General features: G+C 39.2%; 1 protein-coding gene across 1 annotated transcript in view; it reads left to right on the top strand.

Annotated features, from left to right (window-relative positions):
- The window catches only part of doc2b (double C2-like domains, beta), a 192,315-nt gene that overhangs the window by 112,567 nt on the left and 54,492 nt on the right, over positions 1-25,256 (top strand). The window contains exon 3 of the mRNA XM_034682804.1: positions 19,796-19,870. Within this exon, the coding sequence (XP_034538695.1) occupies positions 19,796-19,870 (75 nt within the window). The remainder of the gene's footprint in view (positions 1-19,795; positions 19,871-25,256) is intronic.

Here is a 25,256-nt window from a genome sequence, read left to right as displayed (position 1 = left end):
AAAAAGTAATGATAAACAACTTACAGCTGTAGTTCCACAACTGGACTGGACTGTTGCTAAGCAACCCAAACATTTCTCTGAACTCTGTTACTCAGAGTAGATATTCTGAGGTGCACAATAGACTCAATCTTATAAATTCATTTGCATGTTTTACTTTTTGCAACCAGTTAAGTAAGATCCCGCTGTGTGATCACCTGTTTGACATTTTGTGCAGCAGAAATTAAAAGTATTGGTTTGTTCATGCTCTTGTATTTTTGCGATGAAGAGGAAGTGAGTGTAATTATAAGGACTTTTTAAAAATAAGATATCATATCAGACAGAATTATTTTCAAAGCATAAGTTTCTTATGTAGATTACAAAGTATTTCTTGAACAGATCTGTAAGCAATGCAAATGATGTAGGCTAATAACATCATGAGGTGGCCAAGTCGGATCCTTTATCACAAAAACTGGGCTGATATAAAACTACATTATATCAGGTGAGAAGAAAATGGTAAAGATGATGAAATACTCTCCACACACATTTTTGCGTCTCAGTTTGGCATCATTTTAAGCAGCAAATGCTGAACATTATCAGGCTGACACTGGGATGCTCACAGAGTTTGTTTCAGCTCGGTGTTCCCCTTCAGCAGCTAACACAGCATGTTTTTGACAAGGTAAACAAATAGTGCAGTTCATTACGCAATAAAAAACATAAAGTAGATTTCTCAGTTTGTGGGCATGAGGCTCCTTGTTTACACACTTGCACCACCAGGTAACTTGGGATCTCTCCTGCTCTTCAGTAAGCAAAGAAGTTTCTCCTCTCTCTCTCTCCGTCCGTCTGTTGAGTCTCGTTCTTCCTTTGTGATCTCTGGCTCATAAAGGTGTCCTCTTATTTCTGCAGTGAATAGCACGTCAGCGTTTCTGTCAGAACCTTTCATTTTTTAGGTTGTTTTAATTTGGTCTCACTCCAAGTTGGCATACAAAAATGCATGTGTTAGATCTTTGTCCGTTCTGTGCTACGGTAGAAACATGGCGGTGGAGGACGTCGGCATCTGTAGAAGAGGACATGCTGCTCATGTACTGTAGATAAAAAAAGACTCATTCCAAGTTAACAAAACCAAAACTATATTTATGTACAGATGATTATGCACTAATGTAAACATATTTATGAATATTATACTCTATTTAAAATGCCGTATGCTGCACAGTGTGCCCTGAACGTGCTGTAGTCATCTTTCTGTGCCTTGGGAATCTGTCTGAAAGTTTTTGGGCAGTTTCGTTTGCTGAACTAATCCCAATCTGCTTCCAAATCACCACGCCAATTCCAAAGCTGCTTTTGTAACTCATACTAGTTTACTTTCCGTCTCAAACTGCAAATACGTTGTTTACTTGAGGCTCCAGCACAGCTTTAATCAGTTTCCTCACAGATTGTTTCCAAAGAAAACATTTCAGCCGAGCTTTGAGCTGTATCCACCGAACCCTTTCAGAAAGCACACAGACTGCTGCCTCTTCTTCTTCTCTGTCTTTGTTTGATTTCTGTCTTGTTTTAATTGCATGTTAATTGCTTCTACTTTAATTTCACATGTTCTGTTTTTCTTTTTTTCTCTCTTCCTCCTCCTCTTCGCTCTTTTGCATGCTCTCGTCGTCTCTGTGTTGCTGTTTTGTTTGCTGGAAAAAACAGCTTCCAATCCCCAGATATAGGAAGGTAAGCAGTTGTGATAAGCTCAAATCCCAACCTGTCCCTACCAATCAATACTTCTCTAGGCTAAAGCACCTAACATCCAACCCCTGTGAACCCTGATCCAAACCACTACCAACCCCAAGCTGGCCTCCTCCTTATCCATGTCCGTTTCACACCAAAGCAACACAACAAACAGTGTTGCTTGTGGATTGATGTTTTATTCCTTGACTGTTCCTGTTTGTTCTAACCTGCATTTGGTCGATGATTACTCACAAAGAAAACTAATTAGAGGGGAACTTTCTGGTTACTGACAAAAACCTGCAAAGCAGGTCCATGACTGAGTAAAGTGGACTGAAAGTTGGACCACTTCATTAATTAAATGGAGCTGGTGTCGCTCAGTAGTTTCTGTAATTAATGTTGTAATTTATGTGTTTTGTGCACTCTCTTTCCTTGAACCAGAAGCCCTCTTCCTCTTCTTCTTTTGCTTACATTAGCAGTTTCTTTTTATATCCAGAAAGCCCTTCACCAAACGCCCAGGCTGGATAAATCACTCTGTTGCTTTCTTACCATGCTCTGCAAGAGGCTCCTTGTATCAGGGTTGCATGTAAATTTGAAATGTGTAGAGAGCATGTGCTATGTTTACACTGCAAGTAAAAAAAGATGATTCGAAATGGAAACATGTTTCCTAATTCAGTATCCAAAGTGGCAAAATCATATCGATTGCACTGAAAGGTCAACACAGATGTGGCACCGGACTGTTAAGTATTATAATATTAGTTCTCGTACTTACTAAATTTCAAATGTTATTGACACTGAAAGTGTCTTAGAGAAGTCCTGGAAAATGATCTGGGGGAACCCTGATTACCAGATCTGTGATATATGATCACTCCTTTTCATTGAACCAGAAAAACACTGAGCTTACATCAGAAATGTGACGTGTGTGGCATTTAAAATACAGCAAAAAATCATATCAGTAATGTGTCTTAACCCAATTTTCTGGTATCAAAGTGGTCTGATTCTGTCGATCAGAAATGCTCCAGATGTCACATTTTACAAACTAGTGATAAAACATCAGATTAGCAGAATGTTTTGGGTCAGATCTACTCAACTCAACTCATTTTTATTGATATAGCACCTTTCTTGTATTCTAACATGCAGTCCAAAGTGCTTCACAAAAGAACAGAGCGACAGAAAACAACAATAAGTAAAGTGGAAAGGAAAGTGACAGAAAATACTTCAAATAAAATCATAACGATCAAATCAATAAAAATAAATATAATCAGAGAAATATCATAAAAATAAAATAAAATGAGATTAATACTAGGCAAATAAAATAATTTTAAAATAAAATAAATTTAAATTATGCTTAAACAATGGTCATAATGGTAATAATGCAGTCCAGGGCTAAAAGGAAATTACTCCTAGTGAAAAGCCAGATTACAAAGGGGAGTCTTAAGTTTACTTTAAAAAACAACCAGATCTAGCACAGTGTCTTTCTTCCATTTGAGGACCATCATTGATAACAAACAATATTCAGACCTTTACCCATTAATAGATGTCTAATTAGCTCATCCAGGACATAATTGGGTTATATTGCCTCTAGATATTTTTTATTAGAGGTTGTCTGATAAACGGACATTTGATCCTCTGGGACATCGGAACTGTGTGATGTGATGTCTGCTCAAAACGTCACTGGTGCATTAAATCATCTGTAGTGTGCGAGCCGTCCTTGTCTTTGTTTTTGGGACACTCTCACTCAACTCAGAGCATTATTCATGATGTGCGTGAACTTGATTTTGGTACATTTGATCCATTGGAATGTTTTTTGGGATGTCAGAAGAAGTGGTTGTCAGAAAAATTGTTAGCCTCTGAGGGAAGAACTCTTTGTTATGTTTGGACTCTATCATTTGGAGAAGCAAAAATGATCCACCAAAACTAAATTCTTGGTAATAACAGCGAGGAAAAACATCCTGTAACAGGCTGGGCAGGACCAAACCCATCGATGAGCAGCAGTCTACCATGATGGTCGCCCTGAAAAAATGAGATATAGCGAAGCGGAAAAAGACAGAGATGGATGAAATAAAACTAACAGGAGATGGAGTGATTGAGGGAGTGAAACTGAGACCTGTACTTTAAAGCAGGATGTGGGGTCCAGAAAGCATCTTCAAGTTTAACTCTGGCTTTTCAGAACTAAACATCCATCAATCTGTAAACCAAAGTGCTAGTCACTAACCCATCCATTTTTTTTGAAAACAGGGTTTAGCCTTCCAAAGAGGGCCTCTCGTGGTCTGAACACCCACTCCACACGGTCCTCAACAAGTGGGGATCCTCTTCTCTGAGATTAGGGGGACACCAAGGAGCATTTGCTACATCAGCTCCTGAATCTTTTCAGATAGAAAATAAAAAAAAACACTTTTCCCTTTCGATTGTGTTTTTATGTTTACATTTCATATGCTCCAGGGGCCTTTGAACACTGCCTGGTCAGTCCTACTCGTGCACCAGAAGACGGGGCAGAAATATTACAAACCATAACTAACATATTTTCTCTCTGCTCGCTCTCCTTCCTGCATTTGTCAGCTGCAGAGTGGAGTTGTCTCTTTCGGCCTGGATAGTGACTTTAACTTCTTGCATACATCTCATAATATAGTTTACTCTTTTTTTGTAAAATACGCTGCTCTGCTGCCCGTAGCCTTTACCACATGAAGGATGGTTGATGTGCCGCGAAACCAGATAACAGAAATATAACATCAGCAGTGTTGTGCTCTCTCGAAGTTCAGTTCAGTTCAAACAGATTCAAAAGAGCTAGCTCACGTTCATAGCTCATTTCAAATTTTGATCTAAGTTTATGGTCCAAAAGTAACTATTCACTTTTCTCTTTTTTTTTTTAGCTGTACCTACATTCTTGTTCAGTAAAGCCTCCTGTGCTTCAGTTTCTTGGCCTGAATCATTGATATTATTTCTACTAAATAATCTTTAACAGATATTGAAATTCAAGCCAAGAGAATCCCAATTAAACATAGGACAAATCTGCAGCTTTCTAAATGTAGAAACACACGTATAACTATATTTTGTTGGCTGAATGTTTGGCTAAACGTTCTGACTTTAACACTCAAACACACCCGGCAGATCTGCTATATAAAGATGATGTTGGTGCAATGGTTTTAACATCTCCTATCATGAAAGGGCTAATGGTAAAAAAAAGACAAAAAGTGAATTATTCTCCATTATCATAAAGCTACACCTCTCAAAAACCTTAAAAGTGTTTAACTGTTGGAATCTGTCCTGATTCGTTCACAAAACTCCTTCAAATGTCCACAAGAGCTGGTTTCATGAGCACTACTAACTACAACTGAATAAGCCAAACTGAACGCCTGCCAGGTGCCGTACATCGGATTCAGGCTGCCATAAAACACAGTCCTCAATAACTCTCGGCGACTCTCCATACCTCTTGAATCCTCCCAGAATGTGAGCAATAGTTCTCTGCCTCCGTGATGAACCACGCTCACGTTCACAAGTTGCAAATCGAGCTGTTCAGTTAACAGTTCACCAAAATATGAATGCATTCAACAAACATCTTCATTTTAACACAACACTGATCGTCAGTAGGTCAGACTTGCTTTAAAGCTGGGGTTGGTAATCAGATTTAGATACACTTTTTGTCATACTGGTTAAAATGATCTTTATGTCCTGATGGTAATCATTACATGATGTGTTCCTAAAAAAGAGTGTGCGGCGTGCACTCCTCCGAGTCCCCGTCTCCTGCCCAAGCAGCAACCTCTGGTCTAAAAATATGAGTCCAATGCGGAAGTGTTAAAAGCTGCAGTTCATCGAGGATCCGCATGAGGCTGGCTCCAGAAGTACCGGAAGTCACATACACATGAATGGGGAAAAAACGATCTTTGCAGCATTAATAAGATGAGTGTAGTCTGAATAGCTAATTTCTCGATGTCCTCTCACTGTGAGAGGGGTGAATTTTTTTCTGATTCAGTAATTTAGAAGATATTGAGATTACTAGTCTTCCAATGAGAGGCACAGCTGCCTGCAGGAACACTGCAGCTGTTGGCTAGGAGGCTCAAAGCCCGCCTCTTTACGTCACACTGGCTCGACAGAAGCAATATGGCTGCCGCAGCCGATTGGTCTCAAAACAGCTCTTCAGAAACAGATGGGTCACGTCACGGATACTACGTCCATATTTTTTTACAGTCTATGCTCCTGCCTCTACTTCCCCTGCCTCTATTTGCTGTCCCTCTCACTCGTCCTCGGGCCTGTCCCCTCTGACCTGATGAGGTGCTTTGCTCAGGACTGTAGTCCGGATCAGAGTCTAAAAAGCTCTCACCAACAAGCAGAATAATTAATGACGTTCAGTAAGTCCTACAGAAAATATATATGTACTGTAGCGTCCGTCCGGACGCTGTAGGGATGACGAGCCGATTGGTGAACACGTTGATCTTTAATAACTGGTCACTGTCGGCCGTGATCACAACAACCAACAAAGCAACAATCAATGTTTGAATGAATGAAAAACTTCTCCTCTCCTCTCTCCCACTCGCACTCTCTACACCTCTCCTTCACTGACTGTCAACACTGTAGGAATTAAGGACATCTACACTGAACACGTTTAACAAACAGTAGAGCTGTTACAGTATTATATATGTGTTATAACTTTTCTCCTGATATCGTGTCACCAGTACAACTGGATAATGCTAGCATGATAGTTGTGAGTACTAACAGCAGCCATGTTTGTTTGTGTTTTTAACTTTCACTATGATAATGTTTTGGTGAGGACCAGTTTTGAATCAGTCACGATCATATGGTCGAGAATCAGCGCCTGTGCATGTGAGCAGGGGGGGGGGGTCGTTTTGGAGGAGCTCCGAGGGAGGAGGGGTGAGGTTAGACGGAGTCATGAGGAAAAGCTACATTCAAATTCATGCTGGTTTTCCGAGACTACCAACCCCAGCTTTAAGTAAATGCATATTTTGTGCTTTATCCGTAGTGGATATCTTTAGTATAAATTGAACTGGCCACAAAATGTTCAAACAGCCTGATATTTGCTGATCATCGTCCTGTGTTGGGCAGTGCGTCCATGAGGATTTAAAAATTGCCTCACATTGCATGCAACCTTTAAATAACTTCCCTCCCGTCAGCCGTGAAAGCGCTGGTTTAGTTAGTGTCTCAGTCGATAAACATCACAGATCAACCTCTCTGACGTGTTTTTCCAAATCAATGACATGTTATCAATGACATGACTGACATTAAAAGTAATGTGCCCCAGCATGACCCTGTGACACGTCCCCCTCCACCCTTCTTCTTTAAGCCTCTCCATCATCAGCACTGACAGTTATCGGTGACGAATGGGGCCCATCTGTCGACTCTCCATATTGCTTACTTCCATTAATCCAGGATCGCCTTGAGGAGCCTTGACCTGAGCCCCTCCTCTGATCCCAGGTGTCCCTTGAAGCATTAACCCCTCTTTAATATGACTGTGTGTCAGCTCTCTCTGGATCCCATTAACTCTTCCTTATATCTATCCTGCTATGTGCTGCTGGCAGTGATTAATGATTCCTCCACCTGCATGCTACACTACCACTCAGATATGATAATGAAGACATATTTACAGGCTGACTAAAGAGCTGATAGCACTGTGGGGACAGAAAGCATAAGCATGGGGCATGTTGTGTAGAAAATACTCATGAAGAGCATTAACTCAACATAGCGGTTGTGTACTCTCTGTTGCTTTGTGAACCAGGCATTCACATTCACCTCAGGCACCAGTGTGTTGTTATCATAGACTGTATAAATAATAGACGTAGTATCCGTGCCATCACCCATCTGTTCCTGAGCGCTGTTTGGAAGCCAACCGTCGGCGGGAGCCATATTGGAAATGTTGAACCCAACCAAACTTAGTGTGAGGTAAAGAGGCGGGCTTTGAGTCTCCTAGCCAACACCTATGTGTTCCCGCCTGACAATCAAGTCAGTCATGTCCTTATTTGGGCAAAAACTTGTAATCTTAATGTCTGAACCGTCACGCTATGAAAAAAATTCAACCCCGTACAGTGTGTGCCGATAGAGAAATTAGCTTCATAGAGCCAAGCCGTTTTTTGAACCAGGCTGTAAACATGTTTATTAATGCTGCAAAGATCGTCTATTTTGAATTGGTGTGTATGTGGTTTCCTGTGTTTCTGCCGCCAGCCTCAAGCGGATGAATTGCAGTTTATAACACTTCCCCATGGGCTTCATATTTTGAGAGAAGAGGTTGCTGCTTAGTTGTTATTCTGGTATGAATTCTATGTTTTCTCACAGCCGGTTAAGTTAAATAAGGAAGTCACTAAATTGGAGGAGATTTGTACATCAAACGGTTTGGTTAACACTTTAAATATTCAGCTGTATATTTTCTCTTGGCTAATCTCAGGGTTTATTTGAGAATCATGCACACAGTGTTCAGCACTTAACATAATAGAGCATTGACGTTAAACTCATTAATGCTTCTTGAGTATTTAAACGGTCCTTCGATTCACAGTCTCTTTTATGGTGCTTTCTGTCACCAGCACACATGCCCAACCCTCACATCCTCTAGAAGACGAGAAGGAAGCTCATAATTCCATAAACAAAGAGAGCTGAACTTCATTTCACAGCATTTAAAGGCTGTTATTCAAGACGAACTGTTATGAATGAGTATGTGTGAGATGGGAGGTGTGTGGATGCACTGATGCATGTTACCCATCTGCCTTTTGCAGTGGTCATTTTTCTCCAGCCTTCAGTAATTATGATCAACTGTGTATTCACTGTGTGCCCACACAATCAGCAGCATGACGCAGCTGTCTGCTCATCCCCATCCAACCCCGTGTAATGGGCCTCCACTTACATGATAGCTCAGGTGTTTGCTGAAGGCAACAATAGAGGTAGATGAAGACGGCGCATTAACCTCTCCAATCAACTCTCATGGTGCCGTCTCAATAACAACCACTGTGTTTTCACAGTCAAAAGGTTGGGCTGAATATCAGTGAGAGAGCTATCATTTCCACACTCAGAGGGGTATACAATGGCAGGAAATGAAGAGCGGAAAATAAGCTGCAGGGATGGTTTGAATTTTAGGAGACATTATGCTTGTTTGTTGGTTTTTTTGCTACTTTTTGCACACAGGAAACAGTTAAAAGTGGTCACTGCAGTGCAAAAAAAACAAGGTAATGTACATAATGGTAATGTTTTCTATCTGTAAAAACACAAAATGTCTTAATCCTACATCTTTGAAAGCTTCTGCTGTAAGACGTGTCTGTTAAATATAAGTTAAGTCCATCTAAGTTACGTAACTATTCACAACATGTTCATGTCATGTTGCACTTTTGTATCCCAAGTTTGCTAATTATATAGGCTATATGTAAGGTTAAAAACTATAACTTCACCACTTCTGACAATATCTGATAGTGAAAGTCAAAGAGGATGTCACGTTATATTTAAAGGAAAAACAACACATTTGAGAGCTACAAAAGCTAAGCTAGTGAAAGCCTGTAATACCTGATGATCGGTAACAGTCTACTGAAGCATCTAATGCAGGGTATAGGTTCAGACTGAGTAGTTTGGTCTGCAGATGCTCCTGACTATGCGTTTGGTTTGTGGTGTAGAACATGAGAGCAGAGCGTTGATTGTTTGATGGTTCTAAGGATTAGCTGGCGAGATTTTCTTTTAGTGTGAGGTAAGTAAAGAGTGACCTCACTGATTTGAAATTTTAGATGTTAAACATGTTCAGCATTTAAGCTGACAGAAGAAGGAAACATGGCAAACACAGCCATGGTGACGATAACAAACACGAAGCATCACGTTAGAAAGACGTCAGACCTGGAGGATGAACCTGTTGATGTGTGACAACAACACAAGTGTTTGTGCACATAACACAATGGAATGGACAAAGAGAGGAGTTTGGCAGAAATGGTTGAGGCGGTGGATGTACCAACTAAAGCTAAACAGTTGGAAACATTTGGCTTTACAACCATCGTAACATTAGCTGCCTGTCCACCATGTTTGTTTACTCCAAAGTCATACGTGTTTGCAGTTTGCATAATACTGTTGACATTCAGATAGACTTTTTAGAGCGCCTCAAGATCCAATTAGCACCAAAGCTTATGTTATGCAATGAAGACGATAAGAACAAACACAATGGTCAGTTATCATTTTGTTCTTTCATGTTGTTTGATAGAGTCACGTCAAATGCACTGAGTAACAAGAAAACGCTTCACCTTAAAATGTCTAGTAGGTGTCAAATTGGGGCAACGGACTGCACGTCACCGGCACAGTTATTTATATTTTTTTTGGTCTAACTACTGTAGTAAAAATGTAGAGGCAGCAAAGCATCCTCTGTTTGTGTCTGTCATCCCGTAGCAACCGTGTTCTAACCGTAATCTCATCCTCATCCTCCTCCTCATCCGGTCAAGCGCCAACCAGCCTGTCCGGTGTCACCCGGGAGCCTCTGCATACCCAACTCTCCGAAATTCTGCATGCATTTGTCATATGAATACTTTGTTGTGTCCTATGCACACTGCCCAGACGAGAATGATCCATGTGCACGCTATCAGTGTTTTGTCAGGTGTGCCGCCATTTATGTTTTCATATTCATAACGTCACCATCATGCTGAGAGGCTCAACTCGAATAAACTATTCATAAAGCATTTGATTGTGTGTTTTACAGACAAATAGACAAATATTATGTAAACTTGTTAACTGTGCACACATGTGCATGCGTCATAGATCAGTTAAATCTGTCACTGTTTATCGTCATGTGTGGAGCCTCTCACATTTTAAAAATTTTTAAAAATCTTTACAGTGGACCAGAATAAAGAGAAACATCACAGCTACATTTCAATCAGGAAAGACACAATGTGAATATTAAAGGTTATTTATTTCAACTAAATTAATGATGAAACTTGACATAAATCTTTGGCGTAAGGACTCTATGGGGATAATGTTGTGAGCGTAGGATGGGTGAATTTGGCAGCTGAAGAAATCCCCCTAGAGTCCAGACACTGGTGGTGGTGTTTGATGATCCTAGGAATTGAAGACTTGCAGAGACCAGGTGGAGATGGGGAGGTGGAGGGGTGTGCACCATCAATGCAAGAAGGAACTAGCAGGAGAGAGACACATTTAAAAAGACAGCAGATAGTTGATAGGCTGACGATAAGGGCGTGCCACTATGCTATTAACCAATGACAGCTCCGGAGCGTGCGGCTGGAAGTGGGTGAGCTACTGAATGAGGGAGAGGAGAGTTAAACAACTGCTGTGATTGCTTTACAGTCTTCCTGTCTGAACTTTCGCTAGAGCTACATATGTGCACAGTTTCATTATAAGTGTCTCCAGCAGCTCAGATCTCCTATTGTCTTCTCCTCAACTTTATGGACATGTGACAGATCCATAAACTGCTCAGTCTGTCTGGATGCAGCTCTTTTGGTCCGGCTATGGAACAAGCATAAGAATATTTTATGTTCCCTTTACTCTGGCTGCTTCTCAGATAAAAGGAGAGAAAATAAGAAAGTAGATTGTGGAGAAAGGGTCACGGCTGGCACACAGATTGGGGTTGCAAAGTGATTGTTGACTGTGTTGTATCGCCTTAATTTCAAAGGCTGTGTGGAATCCCTCTGCCTGTTGTTGTTATTGTTGAATTTTACAGTTCTCTGTGTGAGCTACAAACATGTCTCAACACTAGATCTGTGAATACAATCCAAGTCATTTACAATAAAGTTGTGCTAATTTGCATTTCCATCCACTGTTTTTAATGAAACAGCCTCCATAGCTGTGTTTAAAGGGTGGACTGGGTGCTTTGGTTTGTGTTTGTACTTTGTGCTGTACAGTAAAACATTTCACCTCAGAGGCAGATGAAATAGGAACACTTGAAACATTCAAAAGAGGATGAATTCCTGGCTGCTCGATTCAGCCCTCTGGCAGCTCACGACTTGGCCATCGTAACACATTTCATTTTTATTTTTATGTCTGACACTTGCTTTTACAAGATGCACACAAAAAAGCCTCTGGCATTACTGGAATGCACATTTAATGATGATACAATAAAAGAAGATGGGAACACGAGGCCACAGAATACAAAAATAGTCCAATCAATAAGGAGGGTGTCAACATTTGTTGATTTCATGCTGATTTTCTTCATGACATACACCACAGATTAATGCAGTGGAAGATATGGTTTATTTCCTACTATGTATAATGAAAAATGTGGATTTCTCTAATCTAGTTTTCCTGTTAAATAAATAGATGCACTTTATCATCCACAAACCTCATCATGGTCTGAAGCCTGCTAAATATTTGGATGAACATTTACTCCTGCTGAAATAGGTTCAACAAATCAAAGCAAAGTCCATTTATTCAGAAGGAAATTAAACAAAATGGATCCTTTAAAAATCATTAAGATAAACAAATGTTGCTGGCTGTTTTATTTTAATCTAGCTGGTAAACAAATACTCAAACCCTGTTTGTGTATCTTCATTTAAAGCTTTAAAGCTCCAGGTTAAAAAACAAACTATAATCTCTGTCAGTGTTTTTATTCTCTGTAACTCCTGCTGCCAAAATCTACAGCGGGCTTGATAGGAAATAGGAAATGTTCACAGGCTCATCTGAGCCGCCCTATTACCTGACACTGACAGCAATTACGCTTAATGAGCAGCAAGCAGCAGTGCAGGGTAGTTTAGTTGCCTTTTTTGCCCCTGGCTTTACCTTTCAGGCTACAAACAGTTTCTTCTACCTTGTTAATACAGATATTTCACTGTACAGAGGTAGCTAGGGAAAACTTTGAAAGCACTTCCACCTCCTCTGCATGTTTTCACATCAAGACAATATGTTTTGATAACCTGTAAATATAAACTTTCTGTTAAAGCAACCAAGAACTAAATTCAGGGCTCAGTTGACATCAGGATTTGTAGCATTGCTAATTGGGTTTTCTAACCTCCCCTGCACTATGTGTAAGCTTTTGTTTTTCCATCTGTACTGTTCCATTATAAAACCCAAACTGTTACATTTACACATTGAGCAAATGGCCACCTCCATTTCTAACAAATGAACTCAATGCAGAAGTGTGAGAAACTGCTGTTCTTCAGGTGTCCACTTGGGGCTGGATCCAAAAGCTGAGGAAACCCCACTAACACCCATTTGAAAATGCTAATTTCAGAGCATACATTTTGGTCTGTGTTGTTCAATTTCATCAAAGTTTACACAGCACAATTTTATTTTACTTTATAAAACATCTGTTATGATCACATATAGACTGGGAATCATGCATTTTATGCATGAATGAGGGTAGGTGACGTCTCCACCTCTGTCTGTGTCTAGATGGACATAAAGTTAGTCTGTGTAAACCTTTAAATATAGAAATCACCATTATTGGCTTCATGCCTGATGTTGCAGAGACCGCGCCCATGTTTAATACAATCTATGACATCAAATGAGCCTGCACAGTTTTCATTGTTTGAACACCCTTTTGCCTCATCAGTATCTTCCTTTATATTTCCATGCATTTCTCCTCCTCATTTATTACTTCTCTTCTATCATGCTCACCTTTTTGCTTGGATGACAGTTGTGGATGAGTTGCAGTAGAGAATCTGAGCCTTCTAATGTCATACTAACTCATTGAATAACACAGAATATACACATTTCTTTCTCTTTCCATGTCTGAGTTGAAGCCTAATCCATAATACATTTGTTTCGCAGAAAATAAGCTGCAGAGTGACAATAAAATCCAAGAACAGGATTTATTCTGCCTAACAATAAACATAATCCTGTTAAAATTGTTTTTCCTGTGCAGACATAACTGTCTCTGAGTTGTACAGAAATAAATTGAAATAGACTCAGAAAAATACCTGTCAAACTTTCCTCTTAAACTGATTTCTTTGTCTGGTTTTATGATTCATTCTCGTCTGTCTGGACTTTAAATATCAGAGTTAATCCGACACTGTGGCATCAAAATGTAGACATGTTTATGAGAGTCCACAAAAGAAGAGCGTGTCACTGTGTTTTTTTTCTCGGCGCTCGAAGGATCTGAGGCAGTGCTGTTGTTTATTAGCGGCACAGTGGAGTGTGTCATTTTGCTGCCACTAATTCCTGCTGAGTGCTGGGCTCCTAGCCCAGCGCCTCCATTAAGCCTGATAATTGTGGATGAAGAGACGTCATTTTTGTTTTGTTATTCTCTTTTTGGTCCATCAGAGAAAAAGAACCATAAAGAAGGGGGGAAAATTACAATAATGGCACCCCGCTAATAATAAAGATTTTTTTTTTTCATTTTTGCATGACGGCTCTCAACGGGGACGGGGGCTGTTCATTACATGCCACCTGTGAAAAGAAATATTTAGAAGATTATGAAGACATGGAGTTTCCGTGCTGAATTATTCTTATTTCCCCAGACTAATATATGTTCTACTCATAATTCAGGACATCTAATGTGGCTATGTGTTCCTTTCTGTGTCATGTAGTGTACTACAGATATATAACAAGTGAGCGGCTTTCCCATGGTTAGAAAAATATTTTCCATTAAACAGACTGTGAAATGTTTGTTTTCTTTCTCGATTCAGTTGTCCACCAAGAATTTTAAACCATAGAAGACAAACTGCCAATGCCTGATATTACCAGTGCTCTTTACTGCAAAGGTTGTAATTAAAGGTTTGATAGAAACTCTTAAGTACAGGGAATTAAGAAGAAAGTCAAGCAGCAACCTCCAGTGTCAAAAAAATGAAGCCAATGCTGAAGTTAAAAACTGCAGTTCCTTGACTGGCCAATCGAGGCTGCCCCCAAAACCCAAGAAATCCCCATCAGAGCCCAATTAGAATGCCCATTTTTCAAGCAGCCTGACACCAAAACAGATTTGTTTGGCTTTATAAGATTATATTTTTTGTAAGTAATCCATTCCAATTATGTGAGGGCTAACAGTTAGGGCCTGTTTCCATTAACAGTGTTTTTTGCGCTGACAGCATTCAAAACTTTAATTTAAAAACACTTCTTACCAGCGCTTATAGTTGCAAGGTTACAAAAGTTTCCCATTTCTTTAGTTCCCCTATCAGAAGTCTTGCCTTTTGTTTATATTGACTGTTTGCTTTCAGGGAAGTGAAAATCAGTGTTTGAAAAGTTTAACTGTTGTCAACTGATATGATTCTGATTCTGATATTCTGATTCTGTGTGTGGCTAGTGGAGAAAACAGCTGAAGTTAAAAGTGTTAAAAAAGTGTTCAGTAGAAACAGGCCCTTGTGAATAAGAGGCATACTTAGAGGTTTGCTGTTTTTTTCATGGCAATGGCCTCACTCCACTGGTTCCTATATTATCAGAATGTAAGTTGGAGTCAGTAGTTTCAATATGGTAACTGCAGTTTTTTGGTTCGTAATACTTTTTCAGAAACAAGCGGGTGACGTCACTGTGACTGAGTTCATGTTTTAAACATATAGCAAAGTGAAGTCTGAACCAAACGGAGTGGATTTGGTGGCCAGAACTAACCAGACTGTAACCACTGCACAATATGTAACAACTACTTGGTATGGATTGGGCACCAAATCGAGGGTACTGAGATATGATTAGAAAAAGAAATTTAAGTTAAAATACGAAGTCAGTTTCAATTGTTCTATCACAGGTTTTGTGTTAGACTTATTTGCATTTCTTAAAGATCACAGTATATGGTGGTACTGACAAACATATATTTGAAAGGTTCTGAATATGCTTTTAAGTCTGTGTCATATCACTATATAAGTATGGATACTAAGATGTCAAATGTTGGCCTTTTATAGATTTCTTCCCCAAAGTCTGTTTTGATGTTGAACGTAAAGTTGTACGAACTGGACAACCACATAACCTCCTTTCCTCCCAATTCAAGAGTTGTCTGGAAGTCTGGACAGAGTAGACATAAAGCTCACAACCATTCTTGACATTTCCGTCTCCAGCACTGATGATGATGATGATTTATCGTTATGTCATCTAAATCACATTGGTTAGTTCGTACAGGAGACACTATCCCTACTAAAACCACATAGGCTGAGGCCACAGTGAGACGTTTCTCCTGATGCACATGAAGAGGAATCAGATAAAAACAGAGTTCACATTTTAAGTCTGTTCAGCAACAAATTGTAATATACTGCATCTCATATTCCTGTGTCTGCTGTGCTGCCTCTGAGAATCAAGGCTCCACATTTTGCACCAGTATTCAGCCATCACAGAGGGTGAAATCAATTGAAGAAGAAGCACAGATAACAATTTCTCACTGATGGTGTCCTCAATAGACCAGAGTGGCACACAGTGCAGTCATAAAAATCTACTTCCAAAGCACCAGAGGTTTATCCTTCATGCAGGATTTCAAAAATACTGGAGAGAGGATGATTTACAGACTCTGCTCTTTATTGTTTGAGGGAATACATCCACAGAAATGCTGATTCCAAGTTCCAAGCTGAAAATTACGCCGCATTTCTACATGGTTGATTTCTCTCAAGTATTAGTGTCTTCCATCTTCAGGAAGTGACTGCAACATGCTGAACAGTATTAAAGGTGTCAAGACGGTGGTGCTGAAGTAAGAGTAAAATCATTCTGTAAAAAATGGTCAGAAGTAAAATCTAATTTCAATAAAAGAGTACCCAGGAAAATACAAAGTTCTGCATGAAACAAAATCTCCTTGCTTAAATCAATCATTGTGATTATTATGTTTCATACACAATTCAAAAGCTGCGTTGGACTGTCTGTTGAAGTGGATCTTTCTGTGAGATTGGGTTGCAGCTGATGATTATTTTCATTGCAGATTAATTTCATGATTGCTTTTTCAATCAGTCAGAAATATTGAAGAAGAAATTCATCAAAGCCTCCAAGAAAACAGCAAATTCTCACAATTTTAACCTAAGCATGAAAAATAACAAACATTCTATAGACATTATGAAATGAATGCTTCAACACTCAGCAATCATCTTGTATTATTAAAGAACTGGATCTTGTTTGTTAATTCCTTTTACTATTTGTCCTGTTTTTTTTATATATATATAACACATCGTCACCCAATACCATCAAACCTTCTTCCTCCTGACTTCTCTGTTTGAGTCTACATTTCCATACGTTCACTACACACCCACCAGTTTACACTCACACTAACACTCCCTACGTCTTGTCTATATATTCTGTGTGGTGTCTGTTCCTTACCATATGTATTCTGTGTTATGTGTTATGCAGTATGTTATGTGTCATATGGTGTCATCTGTTTCTGTGCACTAAATAAAGAAGCTGAAAGAAGAAGACCTGAGAAGCTTTGTTTCATACAGGGGTTTGACAAATGAGCCTGTCAAGTGTAAAATCACTTGGTTCAAAGATTCTCAGTTTGATGTTATTTTTACATTACGGTTGTGTTGAAGGGCTGCACAGTACTGCAGTAGTTAGGGCTGTTGCCCAACAACAAGAAAGTTTTATGGGTTGAATCTCAACTGAGGCATTTCTCTATGTAGTTTGCATGTTCTCCCTGTGCATGCAAGGGTTCCCTCCAGGTACACCAGCATCCTCCCACAGTCCAAAGATCTGCTCTTTTGTGTATTTGTTCCTGTGGATTGTCCATAAGTGCATCTGGTTGTTTGTCTCTGTGTGCCAGCCCTGTGATAGACTGGCGTCAGTGTGGTTTAAACAATGGAGGGAAGATGTGATCAGAATAAACCTCCTGTTGATCCTTCTCATGGTCACCCGTTAAAATCAACATAGCCAAACACTATTACTAGATTCTGGATTGGCCAAGTATTGAAATGGTGTTTTTTCTATATACACTACTGTTCAGAAGTTACAGTAGTCAAATAGGGCTATCCATTGTGTACTAACCCTACCTCTGAACAACACAACTGATGGCCTCAAACACATTAAGAAGGCAAGTCATTCTACAAATGAACTCTGGAACTCTCCATTCCAGGAGACCACTTCATGAAGCAGACTGAGAGAATACCAAGAGTGTGCAAAGCTGTCATGAAGGCAAAAGGGGGCTACTTTACAGAATCTAAAATATAAAACATATTCTGCTTTTTTGTGAATTAAATAATTCCATATATGTTCTTTCATAGTTTTGATGTCTTCGGTATTAATCTACAGTGTTTACAATAATTAAAATAAATAAAAACCATGAATGAGAAGGTGTTTCCAAACTTTTGACTGGTACTACATACAGTATATCGTCTAAGAAGAGTTCCTCTCAGTGTTTTTTTTTATAGCTGTAGGAGTATGTTAGAGAGGAGGAATCATCATATCACTTTCACACAGAGCGACAGGTGAACTCTCATGAACTCTGCTGCTTTGGTTTTGACTCGTATGATTCACCCACACTTAGTGGAAGGAAATGGCTGACTCTGTGAACTTCTTGAAAAATAGATGAAACATAACAAAGACATCATGACAGTCAGTTAAACATTTGTTTTTGACCAAACTCATAAGTGCCCCCAAGTGCTGCATGAGGTGATAACTTTTGTTTTCTTCTTGACGCTAAATGATCCACCAACTACTTTTTTTTCCATGACAAGCACAAGACAAGTGGTGGACAGTCAGACATTCTAAATCAACACTGCATTCCAGTGACATGCTGGATTAGTTGAGGGCTGAAACTTGGTCACATTCCTGCAACAAGTGTGCTGTGGGTACCAGTCCTCCCTGCCTCCATGCATCCCTCTCATTTACATTCATGATTTTTTCCTGATGCATGTCAGTGACATAGACACAGTTTCAAATTTGACTTTTTGTACTGCTATCATCTTTAATAGCTCTGTGTCAAAGCCTCAGTTTATCCTGGTTTGTGGATACATTAGCCAGCTTATTTATTAAGATGTTTACCAGTTTTAAATTAACTCTTGGTGGCTGCAGAGAGTGTTTTTCTTGACTTGGAGTATTATTATTATTATTATTATTATAGCAATATTCTCCTATCACTTCTATTTGTGCTTAATGCACTTTCCTTGCTCGAGTATATCAGCAGGGACAGCAGAAGCATATCATCAATGAAAGAGTCAAGGCTTAATTATCCAACTCAGGTATTCAACATGTGAAAGAGTAAGAGAGTGAAATGTTGCAGATTAAAACACTTGGTACAACCCTTACACCAGTTTCTGATTAGATAATTGAATGAGTTTGATGAGAGAAATGTTAAATGTAATGACTTTTTTAGCAGCTAGATTAAACTTTGCAGGGCATAAAAGACTAAAATGGTGTTGAAGACAAAATCTAAAATAGCTGCAGCATGAACACTGGTCCCCTCTGCATTTCATTTCTGGAAACACTAAAGGTCTGTTGGCTTAACTTTGCTCAGTCAGCACCATCATGGTGATGTTGCATTAGGTAGTTTTAAAAGTGACCTTTACCTTCTGTTCCCTCTATATGAGTCTCTTATTTTTGCTCTTTCAAGAAACGAAAAGTAAAACTTTTTTTTTTCCTGTCTGAGGTTTATGAGACACTCAGTCCAGTATCACTTCAGAGACCAAGTTTGGCAATGAAAAAGATGAAGTATTTAAAATACAAACAGTTGAAGGAATAAAGTCGCTGAAAAGCTGGACAGAGGACCTTTGTATACTTTAATTGATTTGGATTTTCAATCTCTGCAGCTTACCTTTTTGTTCAGTCCAAAAAAACAGAACATTGTCTCAGTGGTGAACACAAGCAGACTCATCCTGATGTTGATTTCTAATTTTGTAATTTTTTGCCTCAAAACTCAACAAGGTAATATTTCAGCTTCTCTTACGGATGCAGAGCTGTTTCTTCAGATCCGCTGGAGTTTAATTTGAGTAATCAGGTGCTGAAAATGATTTTCCATGATCATGATGAGCCCACACTTTTTGTCATGTACAACTAGCATACTAGACCACAGCTCATTACATCATAAGTTGCAAACTGGTAGGAATTTCTCCTTTCCTGTCTTCTAACATTACAAGGATCAAACCAGAAATCTCCTGGTTATTATGAATGAGTCTTCAGAGGATGCATCCTTTCTACACCTATAAGGTATTCACTCCATCTCTGTGGGAACTACTGCTCTAGGGGCTGCTGATGAGGGTGTGTGGGCTCTCTATAAGCCACGTTACTGTGTGTTGTGATGACGTCCAATGTTGCGAAAACAGTAGCTCATTGTAATTGATGATGTCATGATGTCCTCTCTGTTTTTATTTCACAGGGGCTCAAGCCGATGGATCACAATGGGCTCTCTGATCCCTATGTCAAGTTGCACCTACTGCCAGGAGCCAGCAAGGTGGGTCATGACTTCTCAATAAACTGCGACTCAAGTTACCAGTTGACACACACACAACTTTCATTAGGTCCCCCTTTTTATGTTTAGTAAAGCATAGTTGCAGAATTTCATGAGAAGTAGATGGAAAACAGCTCCCTCACTTCATCAAGAGTGATATAAAGAGTGATTCCTCAAGCATCGTAGGTAGTAAGTAAGTATAGGTAGTAATTTTGTAGTTCATCAGTAAAGACAGAATTTTAAAACTACTTGTAAGAACTAGACTTGCTGTTTCAATCCAACTCCAGTCTTTATGCTAGCTAAGCTAGGCTAACCTTGTTTTGACTATAGCTGCAGAAGTGCTAAAACCTTCGGTTCATGGAGCGTCCACTTGAAGCTGACTTCAGGAACAGCAGAAACCACATACACACCCATTCAAAGAAGACGATCTTTGCAGCAATAATAAACATGTTTACAGCCTGGTTCAACAAAAGGGTTTGCGTCTGAATAGCTTATTACTCTATCGGCACACACTGTATAGGGGTGAATTTAAAGACATAGCTGACCTGATTGACAGGCGGGTACCCTGTAGCTGTTAGCGAAAAGGCTACAGATGGGTGAACGCACAGATAGTACGTCCATTTTTTTTATACAGTCTATGCTAAAGCGCCTTCTTTGACACAAAATATGATAGTTATTTTAACTTCTGACAAGGTTTTCCTCCAGAAGCATTGCTCCTAAATTGTTGAACTTTTCCCATAGGTCATGATTTCATAATAACAAGAATTTAGAGCAAGTTATCAAACCGCAACAGTGAGGAAAGAAGAAATAAGTTAGGCGATATAAAAAATGTCAAGGAACCAACAGAGACAGTCTTCGGTCTCTAAAAGGGGGATCGCTGTGGTGGGTTGAATACACTGATGTTGCTTAAATGAGCTTTGTTGAGTCAATAAAGTTTCCCTTAAGACAGCATTTTCAGGAAAACTTTTTTTAAGCTTTTCAATGAGGTTATGTCAGAGCAAGGCTTCACGGGGAATATAACATATAGCTTCACTTTCACCATGCTGTGAGCAAAGCTTTGATTCAGTGTTGCAGGTTACACTGAAAGAGACGACAGGTGTGATTTATTGTTTCATTCAATATTTCCACATTTCATACATTAACTGTTATTTCCCCGTCTTACCATCGATTTAAAGCAGATAAATGAATCACAGATGGATACTTGTCTTAAATGTCAACAGAGTGACTCACTGGATGTTTTAAATGAGACAATGAATTCTTTAATTGGCTTGCAACTCTCTGGAGGCCTTGAAGTTGATTTGATCCTTTCATTAGAGTCCTGAGATCTAATACAGATCCAGTGAATGGGTGTATTCAACAAAAGCAGCTTTTTGAAAGCTGTGTGAATATCCATCAGCCTGACTCACACATCTCCTTCAATCAGACACCTTTTCAAACTCATCTCAATTCTTCCTTTGATAAGGACTTTTTAAATTGTTAAGTGCCGGCTCCTGCCATTTGACCTCAGGCCACTGTTTTCTGTAGCTGTGCATGACACATAATTAAAGAGGGATGAAAAGTTGTGTTCTCTAATCATTTCTATTGATGTATGATTTATTAAAGTATAATATCTAACAAAAAGAAAATATCTCTAAGGGGAAATCGTGATCCATAGTGGAGCGACCGAGTAAAGACTTTCTTAAAGTTCCCTATATTCCAAAATCCCAGCAGTCAGAAAAATTCTCTAAGAGACCTAAAGCCTTAAGTTGTCTAACAGCCTGTTATCTTAAAAAGTACAAACACATTATTCAAAAACCCCAACAGTTAAAATCTTTAATTTAAAGAAGCTTAAATACATCTCTCATTCTGTTGTTTGTTTGTTTGGGGGCTGCTGGCTCTGTCCATGGTGCTGAATTGGCCCGTGCAAGCTCCAGTCACAAAAACAGTCTCTCTTATGGAGGAACCTTATTGGCATAATGCATTCCCAAGCCCATCCTAACAAATCAATCAACCAGCCAACCAGCCAACCACCCAACAAACCAACCAACCAACCAACCAACCAACCAACCAACCAACCAACCAACCAACCAACCAATAGCTCCAAATCACATCAAATGTTATCTTCATACTCTTTCCAAACAGAGCAGGTCTAGACCGTACTCTATGTTCTATTATTAACAAAGACCCAACATCAAGACCGGATAAGATCCAGTCCCATCTTGCAGACAGGACTCAGTCTGATCTCATCTTAATCCACCATGAGCAGAGCACTTTGCAGCATTTAGCAAGTTACAGTGGTAAGGACAAACTTCCTTTAACAAGCAGAAACCTGCAGCAGGACCAGACTCATGTTAGACACACATCTGCTGAGACTGAGTTGGAGAGAGGGATAGAGGGAGATGAAGAGAGAGAGAGATGATAGTGGTGAGATGGATATAAGTAGTTGTAGGTTGGTATGGTTAGTAACTTTAATGGGACAGGAAGAGTTAAAGCAAGTGACAGGCGAAGAGAGGGGAAGACAGGATCTCAGAGTGTCAGTTCACAAGGCAGTCCAAGTCTATAGCAGCATAACTAAGAGCTGGTCAATACAATGTAATCAGTACATATTTTTCATGCTCATCCCAGAGATTTCAGTTTTAGTTTTGGCGTCAACAGGTTGTCAGATAAATAGGATTGTTTTGGACCTTTAAGGTGCTGGAACAATGGGGAGACCTGGGTGCTCCTCTCCTGTTGGATGTATTACTTTTAGATTTAAACAAACCTGGCAGATAATGTTTAAAATCAATAAGCCTTCTGAGTGAAAGGAACCTTTATGTTCAAATAAGAAAACAAAAACAGCAAAAGAGTTACATTATATGACAACCATGATGTCCAAAGAAAGTTGGGAGGCTGTTTAAGAAAATCTTGTATCAGTTTTGCAAAAAACAAAAATAATTAACAACTTTGAACATTGTGTATCAGAGTGTCTTTGTTATGTCAGGAAGCTTTATCACATTATTTTTTGATCAACACATCTTAACTTTGTGTGCATCAGTCTGGGTTGCATATTATCACATTCCCTGCATAAGAAAACCAGGCTGGATGTCTGAGCTCTGAACTAAACACTCAGAACATCTAAATGAGTCTGCAGGATCTCTGCAGACAGATGGAAATAGCCGTCATGTCTACTGTGCATATGCTTCCTTTTATTGTCAGGGAGGCCACTTTGTCCACTGTCTGCTCAGCCAGACAAAGTGTTGGACTTTTATTGTCCAGCGCACAAAACACAGCGTTAATAACAGCCTCAATCTCTTCCTCATATCTGACTGAAATAAATGAGTTACTGCTTGGTATGTGCAGACAGTCCTGGTGCTTTATTTTCACACAACTTGTTTTCTTGAGAACGTACTAATTAATGAGACTGCACAGATAGAGTAGTGATTGTTAGCATGACAATGTGTAATTAAGCTGTACACAGAGAGAGAGGAAGAGAAATCCCAGGGCCAGATAACTGTAATGAAACAGTAGCGTAATAATTGTCACACAACACACGGAAAAGACTCCTAACACAAATCAACAGTCTGCCTGCTGCTGGTCTGGATTTGGACGGCTCCTCTTTAATCAGAGAGTGACTGAAGAAATCCACCACCTGTAAACATCGTCTGTGAGAACATCCAACCAACAAACACATCCAGAGACAGATCTAATAACAAGTAGAGACCAGATTGCTGTGTGTGTTTATTTCTGTCTGGGGATAATTGAACTGATTTGATTGTTGCAGTAGTATTAGTGCGATGTTACCACAGAGTACTGTTTGAATAGTGATAAAAAAAACACCCACAGTGAAACGTGTGCACTCGCCTTTCTGTGGAGACAAACACGAGGAAGGAGCTCTAAAACATGTCGAAAATATCATACAGCCAACACGATGACAAGTTGCTGTGATTTGAAGCTAAAAATACTCTGATGGTAAATGACATATGTTGGCGTTAGGAGTGAGTCATCCCTTTATTTCTTCTAAATGGAAATGTTATCTAATTTCTTCCAAGATAATTGCTGTTGCCCACACAGCCTGGTGGCTTTTGAAATAACCCACCTTTTAATTGTCATGAGTCATTCATTATTGTATGATCATTGAATATAATTAGTGTGTGATAAGACGACGTTAAAACATCTGTGTGATATGATTCAAGCATGGGTCAGCATTTACAAAGCTTGCTTGTTAACAAGGTTAAGAGAGAGGGGGATGACATGCAGGGATCATGGGTCAGGTTTGAACTCAGGCCATCTTAAGCCTCAACACCAAGCTGCAGCCTTTTTTTTATGCCTTTCTACCTTTATTTGTTTATTTTAAATGCATTATTAACACATAACGCATTATTTCTTTCTTTCTTCTAGTTTTTTCCCTTTTTTTATATTTATATTTTAATTAATTAATTGTTTTTGGTTTTTTTACATTTGTTTATTAAGTTCAATTATGATCTTTAACTCTTGCCCAACCACCCCCCTCACACAGTTACTCCTCAGACTCATTGTTGAGTAGATAATTTTAACCTGGGGTTTCAAAGGATGATTGTCAAGGGAAAGCAGCCTGGGGATGGGCAAATAGATATTTCTCTGCTACTGACTCTTCTTTGTGGCTTGCAGCCTCCCTAGGGTCTGGGGGCAGTCAAAGGAGTGAGAAAGTGGTAAAACTATAGGCAGAGAAGAAAAATCCAATATGGAAAATAAGTTGTCAACAAAAATAAAAGGGACTACCAAACCATCGTCCGAGTATGAAAAATTGCAAAATAATAAACTAAATAAAAAAAAGAAAGAAAATAAAACAAAAACAAAATCTCACCCCTTGTGCTGCTGCCCTATCTCTTGCCCTGCCTTTACCTACTCCTTGCCCCAGCCTCAACACTGCACCGACAGCTCGCTTAAACAATCATTATTTAGACACCAGCCCCCCCCCCCCCCCCCCTCCATCTCTGTATTATCACTATGTAGTTATTTTATTATTCATGTAGTTGTTATTTTTATTTTATGTCTACATATATGTATATGAATACGATTTTATATAAATAGTTAATTTTTAATTTAATTTAATTTTTTAATTTTAATTTTTTTTGTTTTAATTGACTGTTTCCTGTCTTAATTTCTCAATCTACTTTTCTCTCCTTCTCCCTCTCTCAAAGCTCATATACCAAGCTTGTATTACCAATAGCAATAAGACATTAATGTTGAGCACCAATAAATAGGGGAAGAAAAAAGAGAAAAAAAGAAAAAGAATTCTTCACTCTTTACAATCTTATCAATCTTTCCACTTTCTGCTTCTCATATTTGGAATGCATCGGAAGATATTCAGTAACCATCATACTAGGGCTGAGCGATATTGAAAATTATGTTATCATGATAAGATATTTCATATCAGTCGATATCGATGATT

The sequence above is a fragment of the Notolabrus celidotus genome, chromosome 5 (assembly GCF_009762535.1).
Source record: "Notolabrus celidotus isolate fNotCel1 chromosome 5, fNotCel1.pri, whole genome shotgun sequence".
Classification (NCBI taxonomy): Eukaryota; Metazoa; Chordata; class Actinopteri; order Labriformes; family Labridae; genus Notolabrus; species Notolabrus celidotus.
The sequence above is the reverse complement of the archived record's forward strand: the minus strand, read 5'-3'. Positions and strand labels throughout refer to the sequence as shown.